The 20,511-nt window shown below is 61.6% G+C and overlaps 8 protein-coding genes across 8 annotated transcripts; all 8 read right to left on the minus strand.

Annotated features, from left to right (window-relative positions):
- Window positions 1-65: 65 nt before the first annotated feature.
- LMJF_20_1530 (cell division cycle protein-like protein) lies at window positions 66-2,711 on the minus strand (the record flags this gene model as incomplete). The annotated part of the gene is made up of 1 exon (XM_001682855.1): window positions 66-2,711. One exon carries the CDS (start codon window positions 2,709-2,711, stop codon window positions 66-68), a length of 2,646 nt encoding a protein of 881 aa, XP_001682907.1.
- Window positions 2,712-3,170: 459 nt separating this feature from the next.
- On the minus strand, window positions 3,171-3,668 carry LMJF_20_1540 (hypothetical protein; the record flags this gene model as incomplete). Its single annotated transcript, XM_001682856.1, has 1 exon — window positions 3,171-3,668. The coding sequence occupies one exon, from the start codon at window positions 3,666-3,668 to the stop codon at window positions 3,171-3,173; it is 498 nt and encodes a 165-aa protein (XP_001682908.1).
- Window positions 3,669-5,563: 1,895 nt separating this feature from the next.
- Window positions 5,564-7,390, minus strand: LMJF_20_1630 (conserved hypothetical protein; the record flags this gene model as incomplete). Its single annotated transcript, XM_001682857.1, has 1 exon — window positions 5,564-7,390. The coding sequence occupies one exon, from the start codon at window positions 7,388-7,390 to the stop codon at window positions 5,564-5,566; it is 1,827 nt and encodes a 608-aa protein (XP_001682909.1).
- A 779-nt stretch (window positions 7,391-8,169) lies between these two features.
- LMJF_20_1640 (phosphatase-like protein) lies at window positions 8,170-8,811 on the minus strand (the record flags this gene model as incomplete). Its single annotated transcript, XM_001682858.1, has 1 exon — window positions 8,170-8,811. One exon carries the CDS (start codon window positions 8,809-8,811, stop codon window positions 8,170-8,172), a length of 642 nt encoding a protein of 213 aa, XP_001682910.1.
- Window positions 8,812-10,232: 1,421 nt separating this feature from the next.
- LMJF_20_1650 (ribosomal protein S11 homolog) lies at window positions 10,233-10,658 on the minus strand (the record flags this gene model as incomplete). The annotated part of the gene is made up of 1 exon (XM_001682859.1): window positions 10,233-10,658. The coding sequence occupies one exon, from the start codon at window positions 10,656-10,658 to the stop codon at window positions 10,233-10,235; it is 426 nt and encodes a 141-aa protein (XP_001682911.1).
- An 890-nt stretch (window positions 10,659-11,548) lies between these two features.
- Window positions 11,549-12,760, minus strand: LMJF_20_1660 (conserved hypothetical protein; the record flags this gene model as incomplete). The annotated part of the gene is made up of 1 exon (XM_001682860.1): window positions 11,549-12,760. The coding sequence occupies one exon, from the start codon at window positions 12,758-12,760 to the stop codon at window positions 11,549-11,551; it is 1,212 nt and encodes a 403-aa protein (XP_001682912.1).
- A 937-nt stretch (window positions 12,761-13,697) lies between these two features.
- Window positions 13,698-14,651, minus strand: LMJF_20_1670 (putative ribosome biogenesis protein; the record flags this gene model as incomplete). Its single annotated transcript, XM_001682861.1, has 1 exon — window positions 13,698-14,651. The coding sequence occupies one exon, from the start codon at window positions 14,649-14,651 to the stop codon at window positions 13,698-13,700; it is 954 nt and encodes a 317-aa protein (XP_001682913.1).
- An 885-nt stretch (window positions 14,652-15,536) lies between these two features.
- Window positions 15,537-19,376, minus strand: LMJF_20_1680 (putative separin; the record flags this gene model as incomplete). Its single annotated transcript, XM_001682862.1, has 1 exon — window positions 15,537-19,376. One exon carries the CDS (start codon window positions 19,374-19,376, stop codon window positions 15,537-15,539), a length of 3,840 nt encoding a protein of 1,279 aa, XP_001682914.1.
- Between the last annotated feature and the right edge of the window lie 1,135 nt (window positions 19,377-20,511).

Genomic DNA, 20,511 nt, shown 5'->3' on the forward strand with positions numbered 1-20,511 from the left:
GCCTTGGGCCTAGAGTGCAGCTACTGGTCCTCGCCTCTGCTGCCTTCTCTTCAGCCGTCGCCCCGCTAAGCGGCGGCGTAGAGGTGGCGGACGGCATCTCGCACGGCGCGCACCACATCACCGCTCCTGTCCGCCACATGTGCGTCAGACGATAGGGTCGCGCAAGGTGGCGTAGGGCTGTCACCTCGCTCTAGTCGCGCAACGACGTCAAGCATCACCTCACGTATTGCCGCCGTCACCTCGGCCGGGGACAAGGACGGCTGCGGTGGCAGAGTTGCGTCGCCATCGGCTTTGCTGTTCGCCTTCGCTGTGACGCTGGCAAGGTACTCATCCACAAGCTGATCGACTTCCTCCAGCACCTCCAGCGTCGCAGTCCCCGCTCCGTCCCCGGTGGCTAGCACATCATCAGACTGCCGCCGTTTTTGCATGCGGGCCACAAACTCGCGTAGTCGGTTTTTCATAACGGCAGCGGAGGCACTCGTGGGCGGGTTAGTTAGCTGCACGTGCACGTCGAGTCGCCCAGGACGGCACACGGCGGGGTCGAGCGTGTCGATGGACGGTGCCGAGGCGACAACGACGACGACGCAGTCTGCCTGCCCACCGCCGACGCCGTCCATCTGCGTAAGGAGGGTGCTAAGCGTGCGATCGCCAGTCGTGTTCGTTTCTGCCGTGGTCCGCCCGCGTGGCGGGGCCAGCGAGTCGAGGTTGTCAATGAAAAGTGCTGTCGGCGCAAGGGAGCGCGCCGTGTCGAAGAGCTGCGCGATGTTCTTCTCGGAGCGGCCGACCTCCTTTGTAATCAGGGAGAGCCCATCCACGGACATGACGTGGATGCGCCGCGCGTCTGGCAACTGCAGCCGTCGCCCGAGGCAGGACAAGAGTGCCGTCTTGCCGGATCCGCTGGGCCCGCAGAGAAGGACGCCCTTCGTGCACGGAATGGCGAGTTCGCGCAAGAGGAGAAGGTGCGTCAGCGGCCACACAATCAACTCCTCCACCTTGCATATCGCCTCCTCGATGCCGTAGAGGCGGCTATACACGTCAAACAGCGGAGGCTCTGGACGTTGTGCGGCCACCGAGATAGCTGAGGAGGCAGGTACACCGGCTTGCACCTCTTGCACCTCCACGCCTCTCTTGCGTTCCTCGTGTAGACACTCAGCTTGACGTGAGGCACCATCGCTCACCTCCCGGGTGACAGCAGGGGCGGAGGGCAGCATACTGGCGAGATCCGCGTCACGGACTAGCACAAGCCGACCTACCGTCCAGTGCGCAGTGCTTTCGGCCAATTTAACGGCGGCTGTGTGCCACGCGGCAGGCTGCAGCGACGACACCGGCGGCCAACGTGCCAAGCGTCGCGTCAGGTAGGCGATGCGGTCCTCAGCCGTGGACATGGCGAGTCGCTCCTGTTGTGCCCCTACGCGTGTGAGCAGCGCCGGCGGCGTGTTGAGCACATCTTCCGTGAAAGACCAAACGATCGCTGGTACAGTGCTGGCTTGCAGGGCATCTAGGCACACGCACAGCTGGTGTGTCACGCTGGCCACAAGTGAGTTGGCGTTGCCCTCCAACAGGTGCAGAGACTCCATAACAATAAGCAGACATGGGTAGACCACCGTGCTGGAGGAAGAGGCGGCTGAGGCGCACAACGGCGGTGGCCGCAGTACCGCCTCTACCACTTCCAACGCCTCCAACTCGAGGAGAGCCAGCACCTCTGCAAGGTTGAGGCGACGAGCCTCCAGCACAAACACCCGCGTGCTCGATACCTGGACAACCGAGGGTGTGGTGGCTTGCAGGAGACGCAGCAGGTGCCGCTGACTCGGCGTGTCACCGGCGAACAAGAGTGATGAGAGGAAAGGTGCAGAGATAGCAGCCTTCCCGGATAGCCGATGGCTGCTGTCGAGGACGCCGTCCATAGCCTGGGCGGCTCGCTCCAAGTGTTTCAGTGCTGCGGCGTGGGCCCGCGTGACGGCACGGTGAAGCAGCGCGTACTCTTCTCGCTGTTCGGCGCATCGTTGCATGTGAGTCAGAAGAGCCGTCCGTGAGCAGCAACACCGACTCAGCATCTCACGAAGCGAGCGGTGCGTCACGCGCACTCGCTCATCGCGTGCCAGCTGACGTAAATCCAGCTCCGTCAAGGACGCGGTGCTGCGTCCATTCTTACCACCATGATTCGCACTGGCCAGGGACCCTAGCCCGGCCTCCGTGCTTACTGTCATGTACACGGCACACCCTTGTAGCGGGTTCCACACCTTCACGGACGGAAGCTGCATCGAGTCGATACCGTCGAGGCAGCTCCATTCAGCCGTCATCATGACGCTGCGGCCCAGGCACGAGAGGCCCAGCGTGGAGATCATGGTACCCTCTGCTGTGGAAGAGCCCTGCGGCCAGGGCATCGCTGCCTCCACAATGGCGGCCACGAACGACCGCTGTTCGTCGATCGGATATCGAGGCAGATCGCCGACTGCCGGCCACCAAAGTACGGGTGCCTCGAGCACCAACGCGTCGGTGAAGCCCGCCATGCATGTACTTGCGTGTGCGTGACCCTGTTGGCGACCAATGCATATGGTGGTTGTCGTGGGCGCGTGCTTCAGAGAGAGATAAAGGGTGCCGCAGAGGAAGAGGCAGACAAGAGAAGAGCCAATATGGGTAAGTAGAGGGGCGGGGGCGGCAGACACACCGCCGTTGTTTGCCTGTGTGTGTGTGCGCCCGACCCCGTGCATGGAGAAGCTCTCGATGGCGGCTGCAGAAGGATCGAAAACCACGCACTGACCATATGCGCCTAATGCCTGCGCTTGATCTCGGAAGCTTGAGTAGACAACCCGGTGCTCTTGCAGAGAAAACCTACGCCGCTATGGTACTCAAGGGCGGCTGGTAGCACGATGGGGTGGTACTTGCTGGCGCGCAACACGAGCTTATATGAGGGACGTGCATGTTTCTTCTTTCCACCGCGCCCGTTTCTGCCATGAACAAGTCAGCACACGTACACGCATACGCAACCACAGCTCATCTACCTCTGTCACACTGCGGCTACATTCTCGTCATCTAGGATGAGCCGTCCCTGCCGTCGAATCGGGGCCATGCGCCGAGACGGGCTCTCCCTGTCCTTCCTCGCCCCTTCTTGTGGAAGTGAACACAGGCGCGACGATCATCTCAGAGGTCCCCATGATCCCGCGAGTAAGTTACGGCGCTACGCTGAACTTCCTCAGCGCCGTGATGACAGCGTCGTTATCGACCCAGTCGAACGCGCGAGCGCAGTCCACAAACGCCGCCCCGGCCATCGTAGCTGGCTGGGGCTGCACTACTTTGCGGAGGAGCAAGTCCAGGGGGTCTGCGGTGGAGCGGTGAGGACGGAGGCCAGGCTGCTGTGGCTGGAGCTTGTCTTCCAGATGGCCGCGCACTGGTCGCGAGACGATTTGCTCGGGTAAGTTGCACAGATTGCTGGCCGGCGTTACAGGGTGGTAAGGCGCGGGATCATCACCGGGCTTGTGCGGCTTCAGGAGGGGCACAGCGACCCCCTCTTTTCCATGTAGCAGGGACAGGGCCAGTGTGGCGACGCTGCGGCTGCAGATGTTCAGCAGTGTTCTCCTGCCGTGCATCGGGAGGGCCTTGACACTCTCACAGGGAACTTGGCGAAGTGCCGCCTCGAGCTCACCCATCGCGAACGGTTTGAGGGGCATGGGGGTTTAGGCTCCGTGGGACGCGGAAGAGGACTGCTGGATGTCGCGTTGACCTCTACTGGCACATCTTCACCAATACGCTGGACTGCTCTTGCGCACTCAGGTGGCGGTCGTCATGTCGCGTTGCCGGTGCATGTAATGCGCAGATAAGAGAGAGAGGGGGGGGGGTGTCGACGGCGCTGCCGGATCGTATTCATGCTTCAAGGCCAGCTCGTCGGGCTCTTTGGCGAGCACATCCAAGAGAGGGCGACGCTCGGGCAACGCGCAGTGGACCCTCTCGAGCGCTGCTTTCCATCGCGTCCGTTTTGGCGTCCAGAGCTGCCTGTAGGCTGCTCTACCCGATGGGACAGCCTTCCCGGCGGTCTTCGCTACGAGCCCAGCTGAGTCTGTGTGGTCGGGGTTCGGCGCGGCGCTCTGAGGCTCGCGCGTCTCCGCTTCTGTGCTGCTGTGGTGTAGGCGCGACTTTCGCGGATCGATTTGGCAGCCACGGAGCGGCACAGTTTCCACATTGCCTCCTGGAGGGAGCATGATTCGGTGCCAGCCACCTCTGGCGGCACCCGGGCCATACCCCCTCTTCAAAGTGGACGGTGGTCCGAATGGCGCCGTGGTGGCGGTGCCATGGCGAGGTGTCTTTATTGCTTGCACAGGCCCAGCATTCGGCATTGAACCAATCGTGCAGGGGTGGTCCCGGCTCGGTTGGGTCGCCCTTTCGGGTCCCACATCGGGTGGTGCGAGTTGGCGCCCATCCGAATCACGCGAGAGCTCAGTGCGACATCGCTTGGCACCGGATCGAGAGAGCTTCCCATGCCACCAGGTCACTCTAAGGCGTGTAGCCGGACGTGATGTGTGTATCCGTCGAGCAGGGTCACCGCAGCAAAGCCAGAGCGCCGCTGCGGCAACCCCGCCCTCGGGAACCGGGAGCGAGGGCCTACATCTGTCCGCATGTCGTGTGGCGTGAGCGCCAAGACGCCAGCACCGTGCTTCTTTCCTCCTGTCGCATCGGAATGCTGAAAGCCCGGGAAGTCCAGATGCCGTTGCAGGCCTGCCGTGGTGAGACGCGCCTCTTGCCGAGTGCAGACTTGTATCGACGGATCATCAAGGAGCCGCGCCAACCAGCGCCGTTTGGCGTCGTTCAGCCCGCTGCGATGCTACGGCAGACAGCGCAGACTCGGTCCGGGCGTACGCTCCGCATCAGCGCAACGCAGCGAACACAGAAGCACAGCAGCTGGGTGCGTACCATTGTTGCACTGTTGATGCGTTTCGAAGCGCACTGGTGCGCACGTGATCATCATGACCGCGTGTCTCCTTCGGCGCACTGCCAGCCCGGCCCTGTGTCCGCTGACACCAAGAGGCCACAGCCGTACTCGCGAGCAGGCTGCAGGCTATCTGGCTTCCCCGCAAAGAGCCGGGGCACTGGGCCCCGATACCAGGGTCAGGTAGCCCCACGCCATCAGGGGATGGAAGGAATGGGCACACGAAACAGAGCGCATTGGCGAGGGGTAGTGGTGTGCGTGGTGGTGGTGTGGGCTCTCTCCGTGCTCATCCACACCACCAAGAGCAGTGGAGTTGTGTATGAGCCACCCACACGTGCGCGCACTTGCACGCTGGAGAGATTGGGTGGAAGCACAAGACCCCTAAACCGACATGTGTAATAGTCAAAGGCAAGTCAAGAAGCAACGAGAGGAGCACTTTCGGCGCAAGAACGCAAATCGATGGACCAGAGCTCCTGCCACAGCTACACCGCCACCGTCAGCGGTAGCATCCGCAGCAACCGCACAATCCATCGCGCTGAGCACCGTCCAACGCGCCCTCTGAGACATAGCCGCTGGCTCTTGTGAAACAGCCAAAGTGGCGCGCGACGGAGACACAACATGAAGGGCGGCAGGGGCGAATGCTCAGCGGTGTAGCAGACCCTGCACCCACTCACCCGGCTTGAAATCCGCCCTTGCCGTCCCCACGATCACCGCCGTTGCTGCGACCATGAGGCCCGTCCAGAACAGCACGCGACGCACGTGCTCTGACTTGGCGGGGCTACGCCATTCTCGCGGCAGAAAGTGCCAGAGCAGCTGGAGTGCCGCATCACGAGTGTGCTGGTTCGACAGCAGGCCGAGCTGTTTGATGTCGCCGTTGAGAAAGTTCTGCTCCTCCTGCCGCACCGTATGCCGATGCAGCGTGCAGTACTGCTCTGCCTGTTCCAGGAGCGCGTTCAGGGCGTCCTGATCTATGCCGTTGAGCACGTTGCCGGGTAGCCGTGAGAGCTGGGCGTAGACGCGGGCCATGAGCATGATGCCGTCGTCACTGGCCTCCGTGGCACCCATGCTGACTCCTATCTCCTCCTTGGCGTTGTGGATCCACTCAAAGATCGTCTCGCGCTGACTCACGACAAGGGCTGCAGTGAAGTAGATGACGGCAGAACCCTCCACATCCACCAAGAAGTAGTCGAAGAGCCGAGCCAACACCTCTAAGCTGTCGATGCTGTGCACGTACCACGTAATCATCCACGAGACAGCATAATGGGACTCCGGTCCCACCCCGCACCACTCCAGGGCAGCAGCCAAGGGAGGGTCCTCCTGCACAATGATGGCGTGCATGGCGTACAGCATAGCCTCGGAGCTCTTCAGCTGGCGCGCGCTGAACCGTTTCCAACGAGTCACGAGAAGCTTATCGCACACCGACACCACTTCCTCCCACTCCGTGTACGGACTCAGCATGTACATCATATAGCCCATGAGCTCGTGCAAGCCCTGGTAGTAGAAGCGCTCTGGGTTGTGCAGGAGTACGCGCAGGATCATGTTCTTCAACCGCCGTCGTTGCTCCGTGCGCTCTGCCGAGTGCGGATATAAAGTCCATAGCGAGCGCTCGGTGTCTGCCTCCACTACGCGCGGCTGGCAGTTGTCGGGCAGGTGGTACCACGACATGGGCCACAGCACACTGCCAGAGAAGTCCTGCGCAGGCGTCTCGTTTCGACTCGCCACGTCCTTAGCGAGCTTGAGGAAGTGGCCGGCGTCGCTCTTCACGCGTCGCGAGAGCTGCGAGAGGGCGCGCCGTCGTACTGGCGCGAACGCTGGAGGCATCTCGTCGCCAGCGCCACCGCAACCGTCCGCAGCCTCCTCTATTTGTTCTGTGGGAGGCACTGGCCGTGGAGGCTCTAGCGAGGGGTGGCGGTGGCGACGTAGTGGTGCCGCAGCCGTGCTAAGCGCGAGTCCAGCCCCGGTGCACAGGGAGCTGCCCCGGAGAGAAGAGTCGCTGCTGACACCGCTGCCGTCTTTCCGTTGCTTCACTTCAGGCGCCCGGCTCGGGCCACCTTTGTCGTTGTTGTGGTGGTCTTCCACCTCCGCCACAGGGCTGGCGAGGGAGTCTAGGGAGCCACTCATGCGCGTGCCCTCTCTACTGTGGTTGCAGCTGCCCTGCCTCGTCTGCAAGCGGGTCTCCTCTTGCAGCTGGCGGATAATGCCATCACTGAGCTGTGGCACCGCGGTAACCCTCTTGCGTCCAATAACGATATCACGCCACACCATTGCGCGCAGTCGCTTGTGTTGCTGCATCCGTCCTGAGCGACACAGCGTAACGCAGTAGTTCATGTACTCCGCTTCTGTCTGCTCCAGGCGGCGGCGCTCGTGGCAGTCGATGAGAAGCTCTTCATCCTCGAGAGGCGAGGAGGACAAGATGGCGGCAGAGGAGCTAGTGCTAGAGGTGGACATGGTGGCTGCATGCAGCGTCATCGAGCTTGTTCGGCCAAGTAGAAGCGTGTGTATTGGGGACGGGGGAGGGAGCTCTACAAGGGGAGGAGAGACACACGAAGCGTGCAGGGCAGGTCAGAGTGTTCTCGGTGCGCCTGCGGAGAGGACAAAAGCAGAAACAAACCAATGCGGCGCGGGAGGCCTCGAGCGAGGGGGAGGGGAGGAGGAGAGGGCGCAGGTGCGTGAGCGTATAGGTGCTTGTATATATACGTAACGGCGTTGGCCAGATACAGCCGCACCGGAGCGCTCCCCGAGCGAGTAGCGCCAATCGGCCGATGGAGTGGACAGAGAGTGGAGGAGATATGGAGAGAGCGCGCGGAATGCCATCTTGGGGGGGGGGTGGAGAGTCGAGGGAGGGGGTGGCCCTCCGGAAGCGCGGCCTTCGGGGAGGGAGGCCGGCAGAGGGAGAAAGAGAGATGCGGGGGTCTCGCGCTTGAGCGCGCTGGGGCGCGGTGAGGGAAGAAGACCGAAGTGTTTCATCGTGTAATGCCACGTCAGTCCCAGAGGCGAACACACAAAGACGAAGAGGAAGACACGGTATGGAGGAGAGAGGGAGAGAGAAGACATGCACGTACCGAACAGAGAATATAACGAAACGTCGACTCAACTGCGCACGCACTTCGGCACCGACGTGTACGAAAAGCACAGGCGAGAGCAGAAGCGGTGCGTGCCCGTGTGACGTGTTGTGTATAAGCGAGAGGTGTGTGTGTGTGTGCGTGTGTGGGTGTGTGTGTGGGGGGAGGGGGGGGGGCGATGCTTGACTACTCCGAAATAGTCTTCGCTTCCATGCCCTTTGGCGGCTGCGCCTCCACCTTCTTCTTCTTGACGTCGTCCCAGTTGGTGGAAAGCACCGTGCCGCCGCTCTCCGTGAAGGACTTGATCATCGCGCGACGCTGCTCATCCGAACCGTCACCGTAGATTTGCTGGAACAGTTTGTTGAGGGCCGCCTCTCCTTCCGGCTTTGCGTCCTCCTCCACCTCCAGCTTCAGCGCGCTCCAGTCCTTGCCCTTGCTGTTCGGGTACTTGAGGTCCTTGGCCGTTGCAGGAAGTGCGATCTCTGGCGCGCCACCGGTCGGGGCCACCACTGCGTCTGCTGCGCTGGCTTTGCGCTCCAGAGCCGGCCACTGGTACGGCTGGGCCTTCACCACGGAGACCTCGATCTTCATGGGACGCACCGAGATGGACGCGGCATCACCCGTCAGCTCTGCAAACAGCGGATCGTAGCAGCAGCTGTACTCGCGTCCGTTTTCATCGAGGCGGATGACCACCTCGAGCGACGTGGCGGTTTTCGTCACGACGACGTCGTCCACTGTGCGGTCCTTGACGTAGAAGGTGAAGTGGATCTGCTCCACGGATTGGTACCACTCCATCCGCACTTGGCCTGTGAAGGGCACCGTCGGCATTTTCTTGGGCGTGTATGTTGATGCGAACAGTGTATGCCGTGTAATAGCGAGAGCACAACACACACGGAAGTGCCGTGCGGGACGCCACAGGCAAGGCCGTCGGCGGACAACACGGATGTTCTGCAAAGCCGCCAGCGGCGGCTGAGGGACACACGAAATGAAGGAAGAGGGATACACTCGAGGGAGAGGGAGAGGTGGGCGGCGCCGGGGGTGGTTTGACGAGTCTGCTTGACGAGGACGACTGGCAGGGAGAACTTGACGAAAGAAACGAAGCGCCCGCACACGTGCGCAGTGAAACGGAGGGACAGACAGGCAGAAGCACGGTGCGATGAAATCGTCCGCCTGCGTGCCAGCGTGTGGTGCTTGCAAGTTCAACACAACGAGTAACACAAAGAAAAAGGAAGAGAGAACGCGTGTGAGCTAATCGATTAGATGGAAGAGAGAGAGAGACGAATAGACAGAGACAGAGAGAGCACAAGTAAGTCGTAGAGGTACAGCGGAGTGGTCGTTGCTGTATGCGGCGCCACCGCTGCTTCTGTGAGACACATGGGTCAGTCCCCGCACGTCGATAAACGAAAAGCACGTGTAGGTGAGGCGAGAATGGATGGAGAGGAGATGAGGGGGAACGAGTACACCATCGGCGGCGCACACACGACACAGGCTGAGGCCGCACATGCATCGGGTGGGGGCGTTGGGGAAACGATCCACCCCTCCTTCCCAGCCATACAGCCTCACCGTCTCCCCCCTCCCCAACCGACTCTTCGGCCTTGATAGCCGCGTTACACACCCGGACGCAGTCGCAGACGACCAACAGAGGGGTGATATGTGCCGAGCTCCGCATCGAAAGCCCATTCAGAGTGAGCGTGCTGGCACCCCGGCTTCTGCTGATCGCACTTGCGATGGCCCTCTGTCGTTCTCCACACACAGAGTGACCATAGCCACGGCGCCACGGTAGCACGGGGTTTTGACATCCGACAGCACCGATTGTGGGTGCCCTGGAGGCCAGCGGCACAAAACACTCGCGCTGGTGATTTGCACTGTGTGCGTGTGCGCGCATGCCCCCTCTCCCTCTGGTGGTGGGAGGGAGGAGTGACGTTTTTCTCACTGTTGAACTTCAAAGAACGAGGAGAAAGCATTAAAGAAGCTAAGAAATGAACAACACTACTGAGGGTGAAGTAGATCGTCGCAGAGATGACCGCGGCTGCGGTAGCAGCAGCCATGAAGCGGACGCGTGTATGATCGTGCGTGTGCTTGGCACGTGCGCCTCCCTGAGGAGCCATTCGCTTGTCACTTCATCCGCTTACCACAGCTTTAAAGCTGCACCGAGAGGATCAAAGACTCGCTGCACAGAAACCAGCAATCACAACATGCCATCGTGCTTGCCATGTCATGAACAGAAAAAGCAGCAGCGCACCTTCTGCTTAGTTCTTGGCGAACTTCTTGCCCATCTTGTCGGCAGAGCTCTTCGACACCACCTCCAAGACGTTGTAGCGGATCGTCTTGCTCAGCGGGCGGCACTGACCAATGACGACCTCATCACCTTGCTTCGGGTCGAAGGCGGGGCTGCAGTGCACGGCCAGGGACTTGTGGCGCTTCTGGTAACGCTGGTACTTCTTGATGAAGTGCAGGTAGTTGCGGCGGATGATGATGGTGCGGTGCATCTTGGTGGAGTGCACAACGCCGCGCAGGATGCGGCCGCGGATCACCACGTTGCTCGTGAAGGGGCACTTGCGATCGATGTACTTGCCGTTCAGCGCCTTCGCCGGGGTCTTGAAGCCCAGACCGATCTTCTTGGAATAGCGGATGTGGCCGGACTTGTTGACGTGCTTGCGGCTCGGGCGGTGCATGTTCTCATTCACCGCCGTCTGGCGCTGGTACGCCTTCTCGTGCTGAATGGTGGCATCCACCGCATGCGCGTGGTAGTACTGGGGCGCAACGGGCATGACTCTTCGCTTTGACGGAGTACAACCTCTGTGGAATACATACATATACATACATACACATACGTATTATAGAGGGATGCGGTGATGATGGTGGCGGAACGAGGATAGCGAGAGAGTGGGCCGAAGAGAAGGGAGACGTGAGGAGGAAAGAGGGGAGGGGGGAGCGGAACGATGCAGGCGTGCGTGGGAGGGCGGGCAAGCGGATATCCGTGGGAGGGGAGGACATCACCGCTGCGAGCGCCGCATAGGGGCGAGGAGAGAGTCACCGCGGGGTAGACGTGGACGGACAGAGAGAAAGAGTGCGAGTGGGCGAGGGATACGTCTTGACAGAAATATGGTAGCGAACAAGGCAGGCGTGAGGGTCTAACGGAGAACAGCGCAGAAAAGGTGTCGAAAGGGCAAGCAAGGCACGTACGCGCAGAAAGGGTGAACAGCAACAAGAGGCAGGGAGGGGGAGGGAGGGGAGGGGAAGGGCCTCAGGACGGGCCCGGACAAGAACAGATGAAGTGGCGAGCGAGGAGAAGCGCATGAGCCACGTCAAACAAAACAGCAAAAAGCCATGCAAGAACAAAACGGCAAGTCACAGCCCCATCACGACCCTCTCGCTGCCCCCTCCCCCCTCCACACATACACATACACATGGCCATCGACTCAGCGAGAGGGTCGTGGCGGACAAGGGACAGGAAGACAGGAAGGGAGGCAACGCAAGGACAATGAATGAGCATACGCATGTCGGCGTGTGCCCATCTAACGGACACTTTCACCTTAGCCGATCGGAGAGTGCCGCGTGCGCGCTACTCGTACATAGGCGGGTTCACCTGGCTGGGGCTAGGCAAAATGCGTCTACGCGGCATGTTGACGGGAAGAGACACGGCACCCCCCGGCGAGGAGGACACGGCTGCCGTCGCTCCTGACGGCCCCATCGCCTCGTAGGGCGACGGGTCCATGGGAGGTGGTTGCTGGCCGTCATACCCAGAGGGTGGCATCATTCCCGGTTGCCCAGGTGTCGGCATCATGCCTGCCCCGAAAAGCTGCGGCGCTGGCAGGCGTGGGTCCGTCATCGCATTCGTCATCGACGGCGCTATGGGAGCGGATCCGGGGTACGCGGGACCGTAGGGGTATGGGTACGGGTACATGGGACCATTCGGCCCCAGCATACTCGGCGGCAGGGCAAGGGTGTTGTTGTCACCATGCTTGTAGTCGGTGCTGTTCAGCATGTGGAGGCGGGCATGCGCCTTCTTAGCCTCATCGATCAGCATGCGCGCCTGCTCCTGCTCGGTGCGGCGACTGCGCACCCACGCCTTGTACTCTTCAATCTCCTGCGGCGTCATCACGCCGTATTTGGGCAGTGCGTTGTTCAAATACAGAATAAGACCTACCACGTAGGTGAGGTAGCCAACCCCAGCGAACACCCACAGATTGATGGTGCTGATGAAGGGCAGGTAGGAGTTCGCCGTCACCCCGCAGTGCCGCAGGTAATCCTGCAGCAGACGGGCTGGATATTGCACGGTCGCCACGATCTGCATGACGTAGGCGAGCAGCAGCAGCTCCGTGGCGGAGATGATGTCCTTCCAGAGGTAAAAGTTGCGAAACTTGATGACGAACACATTAGATTCGACCAGCATGCGGTTCAAGCCACCAACTAGGAGGGTGGCAGCGCACACGAAGATGGCGAGTCGCATCTGTATAGCTTGATCCACAAAGACGTCGTTCACGGAACTCTGGGTGAACTTCATGTCGACGGCACTGAAGGCGTATATGTCGCGCACCGTGTTGAAGGAGCAGTCGCGTGTCTTGTACACGAGGGACGGCGTGAGCTCAAAGTTGTTCTGGACGATGATGGAGCGCGTGAAGGTGCGATTGGCACCAATCATGGTCGTGACGGTGTGGATGAGAAACGTGACAAGCTGCACCGTAGTGCAGAGATCGTAGAAGGGCACGATGTTTTTCTCGATTGACAGCCGCCCCTTCTTGGGCCGCTGTTGAAGGTCGCTGACGAGCTGCATTGACGGCTTCGCTGCCCTAGTGATGGGTGGGAGTGGGATGAGGCGTGTAGACGGTCGATGAGGGGGGGGGTAGCGGGGGTGGGCGAGCGACAACCGTGACCTTCTTCTTGATGCCGGCGCAACACGGAGGGAGGGAGGGCCGTGAACGCGTGTGCGCGATGGACCTCACGAGACGGAAGAGGTAGAGGAGGAGGAGTGAGGGGAGTGAAATGGGGAGCACGAAGGAAGGGTGGGGGTGGGCTCGGACGCCATGCACCCCCTCCAAGGGCGCGCACGCACACAAGTGGACAGACGGTGGCGACAACGCACACGCTGGACTCCTCGCTCTCCCGTGCGCTCGGGCTTTTGCTTTATTGCCCTCTTCCCCAAGCGTTCCCTGCTGCCAGAGCACTGTTTTGTGCCAGGAGGGCGGCGGTAGAGCTGCGAGTGCGGTTCTTACGCCCTCTTCGCGTGACGACTGCTTCCACGAGGCACCGCTCGCCAACGTCTGTAAGTGTACGCGCACAAGCGCGAGGGTGGCTAAGCACGCCGCGCGCACCTTGAACACGTTTGTGTGGTGCCCCCATTTTGACGCATCGTGCGCCGCTCACGCGGACTGAGCTTTTGGATGCGTTTTGTGCCTCTCTTCTTGCCCCAGGCTGTGCACTGCAGTTTGAGCGGCGGCGTGCGTGTAGGCTGCGCAGCAGCGATAGCCTGCGCACAGGAAAACAGTGGCCCACTCATCCGAAGATACACTTCTGCACACCAACACTCCGACAGAACAGCGGATAACGTTTCATCGACAATCGCAGGTACAGGCGCTGTCATGCCGACGCATGCGCATTGATGAAACTGCGGTTCGCTGTGCGGCTTACACGCACATACTTATTAGACACCGGCGAAGGAGGTGAGGCGACGATACCGTTGCCGGTTTCCAGCCCTTATCTTTCTCTTATTCTCAGTCACGGAAGACGAGGTCGAGCGGGTCGGCGCTAGGTGCCGGATGCAGCGCCTTGTGCCTCTCGGACTTCTCTTTGATCACCTCGTTGGCCTGCTGCTTCTCGAGGCGACGCAGCTTGCGGTCGCGGCGCTGCTCCGTTGGTGGCCGCGCCGTCGCGCTCTTCCACAGCACGCTTCCCTTGCAGCACCCGTTGAAGATTGCCACCGGCTCCACGGTGAACCGGGGCCCGATCTCCATCAGCGACGGCGGGCTTGTTGGTACGATTTGGTAGTTACGCACCCAAATGTGGTTGTCGAGCCACAGGAAAGACATGATGCGGTCTACAAACGGCTTTGACTTGGGGTGGTAGCGGGGCGTGTTGAAGGCCATGTGCAGCAGCGACTTGGCCACACGCAGGTGCGGGTGCAGCTCAAAGTCGCGGTCGAAGTGGAGAAGCGGACGACTGTACTTGAGGCAGTTGCCCGCCATACGAATCTCGTCCGCCGTGTGCACGTTGTTTATCTGCATCTTGATGCTCGGACCGCTGGGGGCCTGTCCGATCCACAGGTAGCTGACATCGTTGCGATGCGGCTCGACGAACATAACGCTATTGCATTGATGCAGTCCGCACAGCTCGATGAGGTCATCGCCAAGGGTGTTCGTGCGTCCAATCTTCGGATGTTCGCGGGAGTGTGGCATGAGGCCACGCAGGTCGAGCAGCAGGTGGCGGTCCTTGCTCGTCATGCTACGGGCACCGAGAACCAGCATCTTCTGCCGGTTCGTCATCTTCTTTGTCGTCTGCGCGTGCTGCACGTGCAGCTGGCCGACCATCTCTTCCTCGCGGTTCACCATCGCCTTGGTGGCGGCATCCGCCACGTCAGCCGGGTGTTCCACCTGGGGCTGTGCAGCCTCAGCTGCCGGCGCCGTTTCTGACTGTGCAGAGCGAGAGCGCTTCTTACCTGCACCTGCCATCTTGTCTGCGCGGGAGGGGGAGGGGACGTGAGAGAAGGCAGTGAGGAGGCGGTGGGTGTGACGATCGAGGAGGGGCGTCGACTTTTTTGCTACTGCTATGTGTGTAGACCCGCTGTTCTGCGTATGTCGCGTAGGTCTTCGCGTGTGTTCGAGTTTGATGAGGCACTGCGTCTGCGATGGACCAGCGTGCAGCCGTGAAATGCTGCGGTGCCAGGATAAAGGGCAGGGGTGCGAGAGAGACGAGGACGTGTGCTGGAATGTGTTTTACTGACGACGCTGGAAAGAAAACGAGACAAGTCGCGATGGTGCATATGCGGGTGTTACCCTCTCCCCTTTGGTGTGCGCACACAAACGAAGACGCGCGCACCGCTACCGCTGAGGAGCCCCACTGACGGAGTGGAGACAGAGGCGGAGAAGCACGACCTTTATACTCCGGTGACCTGCGATGACACGCACCTCGTTGCCATACATGTGAGCCCCTCGTTTGACGCTGTCAGTGCCGTTGCGTGTTCCAATGATGTATCGAAGGTGGTGAGGAAAAACAAGGGGGCGAGGAGGAGAAGGGGGGGGGGACACGAAGCGGGGACACACACGCACACACAGACACACAGAGAGAGGCACCAAGTACACCTGTGCACCAGGTGGTCGATGGAGCGAGATGAGCTCCACCAGAGAGAAGAACAGCACAAACGAGCTGGCAGGCAATGCGCTGATCATCACCACCATCACATGCGGGGGTGTGCGTGTGGATACGCGGCCACACAGCACCGGTGCAGAGGGAGGGGGGAGGTCGCAAGGCATGCAGGACACCCACGCGCACGTACATCGCCGGGCCCCCATCCTGAGGAGAGAAAGAGCAAGAGAAAGAAGCAGCGCCACTGCCCATCACGCAGCACCCTTGCTGTCGTCCTCCCTCGCAGCCGTCACGTAACAGTTCACGCCGTAGAAGACGGTGGCCATGCCTGTCAGGTAATGCAGCTTGCAGGCCCGGCGCGCCACCGCCAGGCACTCCCCGACGGTTATGCCTTCGCCGTTCGCCGTCGCCTGACTTGCCACTTGGAGAAAGCGACCCGTGAGGCGGTCAATGTCGGCGTCCGTGACGTCCCACAGGCAACCCAGAACGCACGACACGCCTGCGCTGAGGTATGCGAAGGGCAGGCCAAAGCAGTCGTAGAGCGCGCTGGCCTGCATGCGAGCAGAGCTGCAGCCCATCAGCAGCACCAGCGTCGGGGGTGTGCCAGCTGCAGCGGGAATCCAGTCGTACAGTGCTCCGCGAGGGACCAGGTGCTCCCCGCCCTTGTGACCAGCGTACACATACGTGTCTATGCGATCGCTCGCCGCCTCGCACCGGGAGAGGAGGCGGCGCATTAGAGGCGATGTGACGGCGCTGCTGCCGTCTCGTGCCGCCGCAGCTGCTGCCTGCAGCGTTTCGCCGTAGACCACCTCCCAACGTGGGTGCTGCGCGATGAGATCCGTAAGGCTGGAGGGGCCGTGCTGCAGCGCCGCGTCATCGCGGTGGACAAATAAGCGCTGCAGGGATACGGCCGACGCGTCGGTGCTGCAGTGCTTCAGGTATTCGAGCGATGGCACGCGAGAGACACTACGCTCTTGGCACACACCCAGAGCTTCCCAAGGCAGCGCGTGCAGCTCTCCGTCCAGCACCAGGTACACGTGCTCGCGCGGGACAAGGAGCAAGTCCGCATGGTGGTGACGGCGCTCCTCCTCATCACCCGGAGCGTTCGCGGCGGCGTCTGGCGTGAGCTCGTGGTAGTAGGCGTTCAACACAGCCGGCACCATTTCTTCCACAACACCCTGCACCGACCTATCCGCCAACAGCGCCAGCCAGCATTCCTCCACGTTTGCGGGCTCGCTAGCGAGTGCACACGACAAAGATGACTCCGTCGCTGCTGCTGTGGCGGCAGCGACCAGCTGTCCCAGAGCCGTGACCGCCTCGAGCAGCATCCGGTGCGCGCGCTTCACTGTCTGCATACAGCACGCGCAACTGCGTGCGTTGCGTGGGCCGTACCAGCACGTGGTCTGCCCACGAGGCGGTGTCTCATCTTTCCACAGGTACGGAGCCGCCGCAAGAACCTGCAGAGTGACGTGCTGCAAGGCGTCCATAGGAGGGCAGTGACTGGCACCGCGGAGGCGCACACACTCGCAAGCAAAACGCGCTGCCAGTGTTTGCAGCTGGCCACCGAGGGAGGTACTGGGGTAGCCGAGCAGCAGCATATGTGCCGCGCCGAGGGCGTCTTGCATCGATGCCGCGACCCGGCCAATACGATCGTCAAGCTCAAACCGTTCACACCACCACGCCTCCTTGCGCCGCCGCTGTCGCTGAGCATCCGTTTCGGTCGGCGCCGCGGCACCGTCGCCTGCTCGCTGGCATGCGGAGCTTGTGCTTGCGGTGAGCTCACGTTGGCCTTGACTGTCAAGGAACCGACCCGTCTCTCCGACTGCGCTTGCGGTGCCCCGCATCAGTTGTGCTCGGTTTCGGTTCATCACGTCTGTTACCTCAGCTGCACATGACCGAAGCGCTCCCCCCACAGAGCAGCGCGCCGTTAGGCCGCGCAGCCGCTGGTCCTGCACCCGCTGCTCTTCCGAGGGACACGTGGCGCTGGTCCGAGTGCGCCGGAGCCACAGCAGCCCCTCCCCTTCACTCTGCGAGCTGGCGGGGACGTAGCACAGCACCACAACGGTGCCCAGGGAGACAGCGGGGGAGTGGGGCGTGATCTGAGCAGAGGCGGCGGTGCAACTGTTCTCGACTCTGCTGTGCGCGCAGAAACTTTGAAGATGCTTCCGAGCGTCCCACGCAAGACCCGCGGTGCTCTGCCGTGGCCAGCCAACATGCCTTGAACCGTCCGCGTTGTCTGCGTCGGAGAGCTCTGCGTCCGCGTGCTCTAGGGCGGTCTTCAGGCGTTGCCACCTTGCCAAGGCCGCACCGTAGAGGCTGTCTGGAGCCGCGTAGTCTGCAGCGGAGAGGTGGGTGGTGGTGAGTACGGTGGCCAGGCGATGCACAAGGCGCAGCAATACTTCGAGTTGCGTCGGGCAGGGGCAACGCGGAAGGAGGCGCCCCAGCAGAGTCACGTAGAAGCGCGCCAGTGGAGCATCGCGGGCCTGCAGTAGTGCCTCAATCAGGCGCGTGACTCCGCTAAGGACAAATAACGGGGCAAACGAGTCCTGGAGTACCTCCGTGGCCCACTCCGCGGGGCGGTGACGCAGAAGGGCGTCACATACCGGCCGCAGCTGCCTGACATCATCGCAAGTGGCCAGCACGTCCAGAGCCGTTGAGGAGGTGCACCGAACCTCTTCAAGCCACTCGAAGTACGGCAGACCGCCCTCTTGTCCGCGTGGACTTGTCAAGCTGTCCCCTGGCGCTGCAGAGGACGCGCCTGGCGCAAGGCCGTCCAGGATGCGATGCAGGCGCCGCTGCCACTGCGTTCCACGATCGTCCAGCGCGTTGGTGAACCAATCCAGGAGCGCACACGCCTCTGCAATGAGGCCCCAGCGAAGCGACACCGCGATTAACGGCGTCACGTATGTGCGATACATGTTGGCAGTCGCGAAGGGTGCGATCGGTACACCCGCTTCGGCCAGTCTTGGAGAGAGACGCGATAAACACAAGAGCGGGGCCAGGGTATCTGCACTCACACACGAGGCGAAATCGTCCGCCTGCGATGTGGCACTGCTGCCGAGCGCGCACCGCCGCATACGATGGACCACACGCACCAGCTCACCCAGCGAAGTGTCGAGCGGTTCGGCAAACTGCATCACGTTGGTGAAGGAGGGGGATAGCAAGGGTGGCTCCTGCGCGAAAGCGCGAGTGAGCACCGGCACGACGGAGCGACTCCACTCTGCGCTGAAGGCAGCTTGGCGCACGCGCATGTCTTCCATGACGTGTTGGCAGACGCGCAGGTGCAGCCTTGCCCACAGCTCGCTGAGTCCACTGTTCGACGGACCGCACGAGCCAAAAGTCATGGCCGTTGTCATGCTCATGCTCGGCGGCACGACGGCGTCCAACAGCGTTACAGCGCTCATCACGCACAAGTCGCTCGTGCACAATAGCGCACGCCGCAGCACTGTACTCACCCATGCTTTGAGGAGCGTACGGCGCACCTCGTCACAGCCGTCAGACGCGGTCCAGTGCTGCAGACACCGCCACACCGTCGCCGACACCCGCCGAAACGTTTCCTCGCTCTCTGCAGTGGCCTCCTGCGCCTCGGCACAGAGTATGTGCCAGTAGAGTAGTAGCGACGTCACAACAGCGGTTGCTGTGCCACGAGCAGGCGGCTCTGCTGTATCCGAAGAACACGGAGCGTTCTCCAGCGACGCGATCTCTCGTCCCACCCGCTCCACGTCTTCCTCGCTGAGCGACAGAAGCAAAGCGATGCTGGCCGGTGAGGTGCAACCGTCAGCGGCTGCACAAGGCAACGGCAACGTCACCAGCGGACACAACCGCCACGCCGCTGCCAGCACGCAGCACAGAGAGGCTGGACTGACGCTGCTTGCCACTGCCGCAGGCGAGCGCATGCGCGTGTTGAGCTGCGTGCGTAACGCGGACGAGAGTAGCTTCGGCAGATCCCACGACGATGCGAGGGATCGATAGCGTAAGGAGGAGAGTTGCACTGCGGCGTCGACTACTGCCGCAACCTCGTCGGCATTGCGCAAGGTGTGGGTGATGGCATCATGGAGGGTGCGCAACAGGGCTCCCTGGGATGATGTCATGCTCGTCTGAGGGCGCGCGTGCGTTTCTGTGCGCGTCACCCCATTCGCTAACACACCTGCACACGCATACGGTCCCGCACACGTGTCCGTCTCCGTCCAGCGTATAAGAGGCAAAGGGTAGGCGTGTATGCGTGTATGAGTGGCCTTCGAGAAGATGTGCAGATCGCAGGAGGAGAGGCGAAGGTGTAGGCGCAAGCAGGAAAGGAGGGGAGACCGTGCGGTGAGAGTGTCGTTGCCTGTGCGCTCTGCAGATACAGGGGGACAGCGGTAAAAGTTATGACTACCAGTTTCTTGGCACAACAGCACGGGCGACCTCAGCAACTTGCGTGCTCTCTTCACCGCGCCCTGGGAAGTAGGGTCGCTGAGAAGAGAAGGGGGGGGGGGAGCGGCTCGGTGACCCGGCGCAAACACCCTCTCAGAGACCAAGCACACACTCACACCTCTGTGTCTCGCCGCCCCTCAGCCTATGTCCAAGAGATGAAGCGGAAGGGCATGCTCGCGAGAATGGGAGAGAGGGCTTCGCACTTCCTCTGAAGCAGCGAGACAATCAACGCCACCGTAACACTCGAGTACCCGGGGGTGAGACAGGAAAGGTGGAGGGACGACTACCAGATATGTGCGATCTCGTCGTCTCACGCACAGGCACATGCAGGCATGAACACGCGCATGTCGGTCCCGCGACCCCTACACCCACCGTCGCAGCAGCTGTCCCGTGAAAACGAACAGCACGACGAGTAGCGCAGGCAGCAAACACGAAGTCCACAGCGAAGTGGACGAGAGCAAGCAAACAAGAGGGAGAGAGCGAACATAGGGATCGAGGCGTCGCCGCTCGCTGTTAACAGGCTACGGTGTCTCGGCGCCCTTCATCAAGCCCCGCAGTCAACGCGCACATGTCCGGGGAGGGACACCCAGCGAGGCGGCTGAGATGGCAGCAGGGAGGGGGGAGGGCACACTAGTCAGAGGGCACTTGCATATGTGAATGTTGCAGATCTGAGGATGGATGACAAGAAGAATAGTGGGGGAGGAAGAGAGGTGAGGCAGACAAGAGCGCCGGCGAGGTAGCATGGCGTGCGCGCGTAGGGCACAGAGAGAGAGAGAGTGTTGTCTCAAGTTACCCAGCCGTGTTCCTCCCCCC

This window comes from Leishmania major, chromosome 20 (genome assembly GCF_000002725.2).
Source record: "Leishmania major strain Friedlin complete genome, chromosome 20".
NCBI lineage: Eukaryota > Euglenozoa > Kinetoplastea > Trypanosomatida > Trypanosomatidae > Leishmania > Leishmania major.